This window comes from Mus pahari, chromosome 3 (genome assembly GCF_900095145.1).
Source record: "Mus pahari chromosome 3, PAHARI_EIJ_v1.1, whole genome shotgun sequence".
In the NCBI taxonomy this organism is placed as follows: Eukaryota; Metazoa; Chordata; class Mammalia; order Rodentia; family Muridae; genus Mus; species Mus pahari.
The window spans coordinates 93,912,535-93,923,204 of NC_034592.1; the positions used below are offsets into that span (position 1 = coordinate 93,912,535).

Sequence of the window (10,670 nt, forward strand, 5' to 3'; positions counted from 1 at the left end):
CTTGGGCAGCCTCCCCGCTGCCCCACCCCCATTTTCTCCATCATCCCACTTGGGCAGCCTCCCCGCTGCCCCACCCCATTTTCTCCATCATCCCAAGCTAAGCAGACCCTGAAGCTTTGCTTTCCTGAATCAACAATGAACTACTGGCAACTTTCTAAAATTTGTAAGCTGATCTAGAAATTAAAACTGAAGGTATAGACCTCTCACTGGAACAGTTAGATAATGATGTGGTAAGTACTTAAAGGAGCTAGTAACAAAATAAATGACAGATTGACTGAGTAATTACATATTATTGTGGATATTCTAACTTAAACATGGTAACTGCGACTGAGGGAAAAGCCCAGTGACATCCAATGGTGCTGCCTTCTCTGACATAAGTTCATATAAATGACCTAAAAGATATACCAAAGCATTTTAGATAAAGAACAGCATAAAATATTACACAAAATGTATTGGAAAAAAATAAGTTTTCTAAAACTCTGTAGCTTTACTAGTCAACAAAGTCTTCATGCACATCTTGTTACAGTTTATATATGTTGCAGAACTTAATATATTTTAGCATATTATATATGGTCTACACTCAACACTGTGTACTTAAACTTCAAAAATCTCAATTCTGTGATGGAGTCCTATAGCATTAAGGAAACCAAAGCGTGCTTTTCTTGCTTAGCTATTCTCATTGGAAGACTTTAATGCTGCTTTCAATACTTCTAGGCATAGCATTTTTAATACAAGTTGTTCTGTTGTTTTTAGGGACTTATCTTATAACAATATAAAAGACCTTCCAAGTTTTAATGGCTGTCTTGCATTGGAAGAAATGTAAGTTGACCTTTGACTTTGACTTACTCTTTTTTTTTTTTTTTTTTTTGTGGCTTACTGTTAGTTCACTGATCATTTCCAATGGTGAATTGTTGCAAGAAATCAAAAGTTCATATAATCAAATGTTTCTGCAAATAAAATGTCCTGTGTCTGATGTGTTAGTGCAGTAAGCATTTCTTCATGATTTTTTTTTCTATTACCTGTGTCTTGAAATGAAATTAATTCAATCTTTATGTTTCTGTTATGGAACTGTTTTAAATTTATTTTAGATGTTTTTCCCCTAGTTCATTAGCTCTGTAATGTCAATAATTTGAGGGTATGTTCTTAGACACAGAACTAATTCTGCTGTCTCTAACAATTTTGATTTCTGCTCACAAAAAGGAATATTAGGCTTCTGGCTATTAGACAATCTATCAGATGTTGTAAGGGAAGGGTAGTTATATCAGAAAACAGAAAAATATACTCTAGCTACTGTGGGCAACAAATCTGATGCTAGAATCCTATATGACATAGCCAGGGCAGCTCAGGTGCAACCTGCTCTGGATATGAGAAGGAGTATTAATACTTTTCTATTTTCTCCTCTCTTTTTCACTTTCTCTTTCCATTCCTCTCCATATTCCCCCTCCCCTCCCCTTCCTCCATCTCCTCCCCTCCTCTTCCTCCTGTGCTCTTCCCCCGCCTCCCTATGCTACGTTTTATGCCTATTTTCAAAGCTTCTCTCACTATGCCATCTTTCTTCCCTCACATCTGAGTAAGACTGGTGGGAATTTAGATAGGGCACCAGTTAACTCCCAGTATAACTTCAAATGAAATATCAGTTTAACATTTTAATTTTATAGATAAATTACAGTTTTTACTTTCAACAAGATCAGTGTTACATATAAATATGTAAAATTACAAAAAATCCAGAATATTATTTTTCAAAATATAATTTTCCTTCTTTCTACAAAGAAAAGTGTTTATTAATTTCTCTCTAACCTACCTCTTTCCTCCCATCCTTCTTTTTTTGTTTTGTTTTGTTTTTTTTGTTGTTGTTGTTTTGCTTTTTCAGTTCATTGCAGCGTAATCAAATCTCCCTAATTAAGGAAACTACTTTTCAAGGCCTGACATCCCTAAGGATTCTGTAAGTTTATTTATGACTACTAAAGACAAAAGACTTGTTAAGCTCTAAATTTACATATCATGATTGTGTTAGGTTTCCTGTTGCTGTGGTAAAACACCCTGAGAAAAGCAACTTAAGGGAGAAAGGGCTGGCTTGGCTCCCTCCCAGTTCCAGGTTATAGTTACTGCAGGAATGCCAGGGGCAGGGAATGAAAGAGGCTGGCTGCATACATTCCAGAGTCCAGGGCACATAGATGGCAATGAATGTCAATAGGCTAGCCTTCTCCGCTTGATATAGTCCCAGATTCTCTGCCTAGGAAATGGTTCCATCCACAGTGGATGGGTCTTCACACCTCAATTAATATAACCAAGGGAATCCCCTATGAATGCACCCACAGGCTGACCTGATCTAGACAATTCCTCACTGAGACTCCCTGCTGAAGTGATTCCATACTGTGTCAAGTTGATAATTAAAACTGTCACGATTTTCATGTTACTAGCAACATTTTAAAAATGATTGACATTTTATAAACAGCGTTTAGCCTTTACCTGTGATACTGCATAAAGAATCTACTTTTGGTATGTCATAGCTCATTGATGATATTGGTCCTCAGCCAATGACATGATTATCATTTCAAAGAAGACACTTAGTTGATTTCAAGTTACCTCAAGGTTTGGTGCTTCATTAAAGCAAGGGTAGGCTGACCCCAGCCCATATGCTGACTGTAGCTTGCCTCCAATAGTTATGAAGTAACTATTACTTTGTGGTAACACAGCCAGGCCTCATGTTGAAATGTTGATTTAAACTGCGTTTCTCATGCTGTGGTACAATTGATCAGTAGCAGAAGAAACCATGAGATCCAGATGGTGAAAAGATCTATTCTTTGGCTTTTATACAAAGAAAAGTTTGCTGGCCCTGCTCTGTAGTACCTGTCTTGTCAAATATACTTCATTCGAAGCATGTTTAACCATTTAAAACACTTATATTTGAATGCATATTTGTTCCTGGTAGTCTGTTAAGCCTGAGAAAATGGAAAAGACAAAGTATAGAAAATATAATACACACAATTTTTAAATATAAAAACATGATTGAAAAATTGACACAGGAGAAATTACATTGACTGAATCTGCTTTTTCAGTGGGTCTCCTTTAAGAAATAAAACAGGCTGGAGTTGTGGCTTGGTATATCTGTCACAAGGCTCTGAGTTCATTCTCCAGGGGAGGAACCAGTTCCTATCTACCACCAGTTTAGAGAACTGATAAATGACAACTAAAAGCTGGTCATTTCTTGAGTTTGTGCTATGAATTTACCCAGTCTTTTAATTAATGCTAAGGACCAGTTTAAATGTGACACTATTTCTCTGGTTATGAATGCTGTGGTATCAGAATCTGTCAGGGTGTACCTGTAAAGTAAGGCTAGCTCTAACTTTGATAGTTTTATTCCCTGCTGTGGGGAGAGTGATAGCGGAAGCCCTTTGGAATGCTCTTGTTTGCTTATTGATTATTTGTCTTATCTTGGGGCCTTACAACTAAGCTTTGAGAAGGCAAACAATATGAAGCCCCACCCCACCCCCTTTTTCTTTTTAAAAGTTGTCAGGAGAGGGTTTTTCCTGCCCTGGTTAATAGTATCAAAGGCAATATCATATTGTAGTTATTTTGATACTGGTACCAGAAGATAAGGTAGAGAAAATTCACAACTGATTTGAAAGCAATGCCAGCTACAATTACTGCTACAGGGAATATATTCTAAAAAGACTTGTAAAAGAGAGACAGTGACTGTAAACATTTGAAAAATGTTGTTGGGCAAGGTGGAAGGTCTTGGTTAAGGGATATTGTGTTACTTCCTGAGATTTAAGGTGTAGTCTGAACGGAGTTCTGAGTGTTTTTGTGAAATAATTAACATGTTGCTCTTGTGATTGCAGAGATCTGAGTAGGAACCTGATTCGTGAAATTCACAGTGGAGCTTTTGCAAAGCTTGGGACAATTACTAACCTGTAAGTAAATGGATAGCTCTGAGCGGCGATACTAGGGAGGTAGTGACCAGTCTACAACACCTGTAGTCAGGTCAAAATATTTCAGTTCTTTCCTTGCATAAGTGCTATGCTATGGTGATTTAGTAATAGCTTCTCAGTTGTCAAGACCTGTGCTAGATCTTTTTTAACACATCTAAGCTTCATTTTACTTATCTAAAATATATCTAATATTTTCTAACATATACTCATAAGGTAAAAGTATATAATCATAAATATCTAATATTTATAATGCTGATGCAGATTTTCCTTTTTATATCTTATATTTATTCTGTGTGTGTGTGTGTGTGTGTGTGTGTATTTTGCATGTGCCACAGTGTGTATATAGAAGTTAAAAGACATCTTTGGGAGTGGGTTCTCTATGCCTACTGTGTATACTGTGTGGTTTCTGGGGATTGAACACAGATTTTCATGTTTCAAAGTGCCTTTACCAGCTGAGCCATGCCGGCACCCTGATAGAGATACTTGCATGTGATTTGTATCTTAGAGAGTTTACTTGAAGTATCTTTCACATTTTAGGGATGTAAGTTTCAACGAATTAACTTCATTTCCTACGGAAGGCCTGAATGGGCTCAATCAACTAAAACTTGTGGGTAACTTCAAGCTGAAAGATGCCTTGGCAGCCAGAGACTTTGCCAATCTCAGGTGTGTTTTACCCACCCTTTCTGTTAGTTATCGTAGGCTATAAATCACTGAGCCACCTATGGTTTTCTTCCCATGTAGGTTGTAGTTTAAGAGTATTTTCTATCTCTACCCTTACAAATTTGATCAAAATGGAACATGAGCACTATCCTATAGATGTCAAGAGCATGAATTAAGTTCTGGACACTCTCAAAAAGATGTGTGTCAGGATTTTTTTTAATGGACTTGTCATTAGCAACAAGATACTGGAAATGTCCTAAGTGCAAACTGAAAGGAAGCTGGCACAGTGCCATCACATGTCCTAGAGACTGCATGTTTGTAGAGGCTCATCAGATGCAGCAGATAAAGGGCTTGAGCATGTTCTTGTACAAAGAGAGAATACATCTACTTCATGTATATGAGCCAAGCAGAGCTGACTGATGGTGTAGAGCTACAGATGACCTCAGGCATTGATTTTAACTAAACTATCTATTTCCTATGATATACTGGGCTTGGTTCAGACATGTATAAAAGTATCACTGATATATTTACTTTAAATTGATGCATAGTTATGAAATTTTAACATAAGGCTCAATTTGCATCGGATATTAAGAAACAACTCATAAAAGGGGAAACTTCAGCTGTGTTCCTGGGGTTTATCGGAACTCTGAGGAAACTGGTGGGGAAGATAAACCACCAACCTAAGGCATGTGCCAGGTGTTACTGGCGACTTGGCTAGGTTCAGTGTTTTTGCAAGACCAAGTCCTGTCTGCGGATCTGGTACTCAGTGTGTGTTTTACAATTCTTTTCCTAGGTCTCTATCAGTACCATATGCTTATCAGTGTTGTGCATTTTGGGGGTGTGACTCTTATGCAAATTTAAACACAGAAGATAACAGCCCCCAAGACCACAGTGTGACAAAAGAGAAAGGTAAATGTGTCCACCTTAATAGAGAACTTCCTAAGACATTGATCAACCTGTCTGTGTTATAATCAGTTTGAGAAGGATCTGTCCAGATCTGTGAAGAAAGTAGCACTTACTGTTACCTGCATGAAATACAATATTGTATATATTCTTTGACAATTGCATACATATATAAAGTATATCTTGTTTATATCCAACCCTAATGCCTTCCCCATTACCCCTGGTCACCTCCCCCAATAATTTTTACCATCATGTTTAAAGTTATCAATCCTCAAATAAGCTGATCTTTCATGCACTAGTAACATAGAAGAAATAGTAGGGAAATTAGTCCTTTCCCTACAATGGAACTGTGTACCATTTAAATTCGATGCGCTTTGTTTTATATTTAGGTGCTACAGATGCAGCAAATGCCACCAGCACTGCTGAAAGTGAAGAACATAGCCAAATAATCATCCACTGTACACCTTCAACAGGTAGTGCCCAACCTACATGATTGTACTTTCTCACCTTAATGTTGGGTGAATAGACCTAAAGTCCAGGAATGGATTAGATAACCCAAAAGAGCAATGTTTCGAACTTAGCCTACTGTTCTGTATGTCGCTGTGGGGTTCAGCAGGGATGTGCTCATGTGGGTAAGTGCAACCTATGTGTATGTGGAGGCTAGCGGTCAATGTCGGGTGTCTTTTTCATTTGCTCTTCTCTGGGTTTTTGAGTCAGGGTCTCTTACTAAACCCGGGATGTACTGATTTGGCTAGACCATCTGGCCACTGAGCTGCGAGGGTCCGCCTGTCCACCCCCACCTCCTCCAGAGCTGGAGTGACAGACCATGGCTTTGTGCCAGGCTTTTTATGAGGTTGTTAGTAACCCAGCCTCTGGTCTGCATTTGTGTGCAGCAGGCACTTTACCAGCTGGACTATCTCCCTAGTGCCTTAATTTTTTTCAATGTAAATTTTTGCCTTTTTTTTTTTAACTTTATTCATCTGGGAAAGTTATTAAATTGATATCACATATTTGGTTGTGATTAGAATGGCATATTCTCCCTATCTACCAAAAAAGATGGATTTCTCCCCAGCTGAACTATAGAAACACTTATTGGTGGATAGGGTAAGACCGAAGCAGTCTGGTATAGAATCCATCCTTCTGTAGAATCAAATGCCTTCTGAAGGAAGCTATAGGCTTCCAAAGACAGTCTAATTGTTAGAGAAAGTGGTTCCGCCCATATGAGAAACAGCTCCCAAAGGAAGTTGTTCATGACAGAAGATCTTTCTTCTCCTTTGTGTTGTTTCTGTGTGTGGGGGTGGGGGTGGGGGTGTGTTTTGTTTGAGACAGGCTTTCACTATGTATCTCTAGTTTGCCTGGAACTCTCTATGTAGACCAGGCTGGCCTCCAACTCAGAAATCATCCACCTCTGCCTCCAGAGTGCTGAGATTAAATGTGTGTGTTACCTTCCCAGCTCTGCTCCTCTTTTAAAGAGGGCTGAGTTCTGGTTCAGAAGTAAAGGCAATTAAGTGCTTTCCTGTAGAACTTCCCAAGGATGTTGCAAAACAATTTCAAAAGTGTATGCTATGTGGAAATCAAAAACTGTATAGAATTGATGAATATGATTTAAGCTGGAGCTGGTGAAATATGTCAGGTGGCAAGAGCACCTACGGCCAGTGCCAAGCCTGATGTCCTGAGCTCTATCCCCAGGACAGACATGGTGGAAGGAGGGAATCAAGTCTGGTATTTGTCCTCTGACCTCCATACATGCATGCATACCCCCAACTGCAAAATAAATAAGTAGACATGTGATACTTTATTGGATATATTAATTTTCATGACTGCTGATGAAAATAAAATATGCCTTCAGTCATCTACAATACATAGTTTTTCTTCTGCTTCATAGCCAAATTTTTTTATTTTAAAATTGTCAACAAAATACTCATCATTTGTAATATAACTAGCATGTGAAAATTAATAAGACAAATAGTTCAGCCAGAAAAATGGCTTATACCTTTAATCCCAGCTTTTGGGAAGCAGAAGCAGGGTATACAGGATGATCTCTGTGAATTCAAGTCTAGCTTGATGTACGTAGCAAATTCCAGGACAGCCAGGGCATAAGAAAAGCCTGTCAAAAAAAAAAAAAAAAGATGAACATTTCAGTTCACTGAATGCCTAAATACAGTTTTGTTTTGTTTTATATATATATGTGTGTGTGTTTTTATACCAAACTTAGTTAAAAATAGTTAATATCTGTGTGATTTTATATATGCAGCTATACTAGCTTAGAAAGTAACCTTTGACACATCATTTAAAGATTTTCAAATGTCAGTTTCTTTGAAGACCAGATTAACTGTGTCTATCTTAACCTGCTTCCTCCAGTTGCTTTTGAAAAATGGATACAAATATGTTTACAAAAATATGTGTATATATATATATATATATATATATATATATATTTATAAGTATTTGGAGACTAGCAAAAGAGGGGAGTTAGTATTTACTGAAGTTTAACCATATATCTTGCAGCTGCTTAAATACATTAAACATGTAATTCTGTGTAAGCTGTACATCTATGAAAGAGGCATAATCTAGCCACAGGGGATGGGATAGAATCTGTAGAGGTCTAAAAGGAAGAACAGTAAGATACAAGACAATCTGATTGCAGATTTCAGTATTTGGACCAAGTACCTTTTATACACCAATACTGTATATGTATATACATATACATACACAAGCTATGCTCTGTGTGCTAATTTTATATAAAGTGAAATTTTATTTCAGTTACCTCCATGTGACTCTACCAAATATTTAATTTCAAAAATCTAGGGCAATTTATTTTTTAAATAAAATATCTTAGAAGTAGTAATCTTTGAATTTGCAGTTGGCAGGCTTATCTAGACTTGCTACGCCAGACCATAATATTGACAGTGTTCTCTAAATATGTCTCCTTGTACCTTTCTTTTTCATTTCTAGGTGCATTTAAGCCCTGTGAATATCTACTGGGCAGCTGGATGATTCGCCTTACAGTGTGGTTCATTTTCCTGGTCGCCTTGCTTTTCAACCTGCTTGTCATTTTAACAGTGTTTGCATCTTGTGCATCACTGCCTGCCTCCAAGCTCTTCATAGGCTTGATTTCTGTGTCTAACTTACTCATGGGCATCTATACTGGCATCCTTACTTTTCTTGATGCTGTGTCCTGGGGCCGATTTGCTGAATTTGGCATTTGGTGGGAAACTGGCAGCGGCTGCAAGGTAGCTGGGTCTCTGGCAGTCTTCTCCTCAGAGAGTGCCGTATTCCTATTAACACTGGCAGCCGTGGAAAGAAGCGTATTTGCAAAGGATGTAATGAAAAATGGGAAAAGCAGTCACCTCAGACAGTTCCAGGTGGCTGCCCTCTTAGCTTTGCTGGGTGCTGCAATAGCAGGCTGCTTCCCCCTTTTTCACGGAGGGCAGTATTCTGCGTCACCCTTGTGCTTGCCGTTTCCTACAGGAGAGACACCATCATTAGGATTCACTGTGACCCTAGTGCTATTAAACTCACTAGCATTTTTATTGATGGCCATTATCTACACTAAACTCTACTGCAACTTAGAGAAAGAAGACCTGTCAGAAAACTCCCAGTCTAGCATGATTAAGCACGTTGCTTGGCTCATCTTCACAAACTGCATCTTCTTCTGCCCTGTTGCATTTTTCTCATTCGCACCATTGATTACGGCAATCTCCATCAGCCCCGAGATAATGAAGTCTGTTACACTGATATTCTTCCCACTGCCTGCTTGCCTGAATCCAGTCCTGTACGTTTTCTTCAATCCAAAGTTTAAAGACGACTGGAAGCTTCTGAAGCGGCGTGTTACCAGGAAACACGGATCTGTCTCAGTCTCCATCAGCAGCCAAGGTGGTTGTGGGGAACAGGATTTCTACTATGACTGTGGCATGTATTCCCACTTGCAGGGTAACCTGACTGTCTGTGACTGCTGTGAGTCATTTCTTTTGACAAAACCAGTATCGTGCAAACACTTAATAAAATCGCACAGTTGTCCTGTGTTGACAGTGGCCTCCTGCCAGAGGCCAGAGACCTACTGGTCTGATTGTGGCACACAGTCGGCCCATTCTGACTATGCAGATGAAGAGGATTCCTTCGTCTCCGACAGCTCTGACCAGGTACAGGCCTGTGGACGAGCCTGCTTCTACCAGAGTCGCGGATTCCCTCTGGTGCGCTATGCTTATAATCTACCGAGAGTCAGAGACTGAACACCTGTCCGGGACAGTTTTCCTCCATCAACCAATCACAGAGCTCATACCGTGAGCTGTCTGTCTTTTGACCTTTCATCTGGGAAGAACTTGTGTAATCACTTCCTGGTGTCACGCAGAAGAGGAGAAAGGTGGCAGTTTATTTCTCAAATCAGACGTCTATTAAGAATGGGTGCCTAAATTATAAATTGTTGAAAAAAATTGTGATGCCCCAGCAGTGTGTGCTCTATTGGAAATAAATGCGACTTAAAAATGATTTGATGTATGGCATAGCAATATAAAATTAGTTGTTTTTTTTTTTTCTGATCCATCAGGTGCAGTTCAAATTATTTCTGAATTAAGCACAAAATAAAGGACAGCTGTTAATATATTTTAAGTGAAAATGTGAATTTATAAAACTAAGAAAATGTCTTGTTAATTTTACCTAATGATTCATCATTAATCTCAGGATGACTTAACTTCAGGGCCAAAAAAGGGACTATCTTCCAGCTAGAGCTATGAAGAGTTCAAACAGGCACTACCTTCATGTGTTTTCTATGTCCGTAAATTGAAAGGTTTTGTTCAAATGTTAAATCTAAAACCTGAAGATGGTATTGAGGACAATATTAACAGCTGTTAGATTTTTTTTTTTAATAGCAGAACATTTGTTTTTGTTCATTATATATTGCTGTGATGAAATCACAGTGATTTTCCCCCCCTCAGTGTTTGACAATCGCAGCACAAGGACAAAGCAAAAGGCTGATTGCTACGTGGGTTTAAGTAGAGATGACTGAGTAGTAAGTACCACTGAGCTTTTCATAGCATCCAAGGGGTTTGATGGCTCTGAGTAATGTCCCCATCAACTGGCATGCCCTAATGTCACTGACTGCTCTGACATTTCCAAATTTGTTGAAGTTATCTATCATTCTTATTATACAGGAAGCAAACTTGTCTTTTTTTTTTT

General features: G+C 38.6%; 1 protein-coding gene across 1 annotated transcript in view; it reads left to right on the forward strand.

Moving 5' to 3' along the window:
- Positions 1-10,664, forward strand: part of Lgr4 (leucine rich repeat containing G protein-coupled receptor 4) — a 100,894-nt gene extending 90,230 nt beyond the window's left edge. Inside the window, exons 12-18 of the mRNA XM_021192875.2 lie at positions 754-819; positions 1,871-1,942; positions 3,843-3,914; positions 4,470-4,595; positions 5,386-5,501; positions 5,885-5,968; positions 8,451-10,664. Coding sequence (XP_021048534.1) covers positions 754-819; positions 1,871-1,942; positions 3,843-3,914; positions 4,470-4,595; positions 5,386-5,501; positions 5,885-5,968; positions 8,451-9,727 — 1,813 coding nt within the window. The 3' untranslated portion in view covers positions 9,728-10,664. The remainder of the gene's footprint in view (positions 1-753; positions 820-1,870; positions 1,943-3,842; positions 3,915-4,469; positions 4,596-5,385; positions 5,502-5,884; positions 5,969-8,450) is intronic.
- Positions 10,665-10,670: the final 6 nt, after the last annotated feature.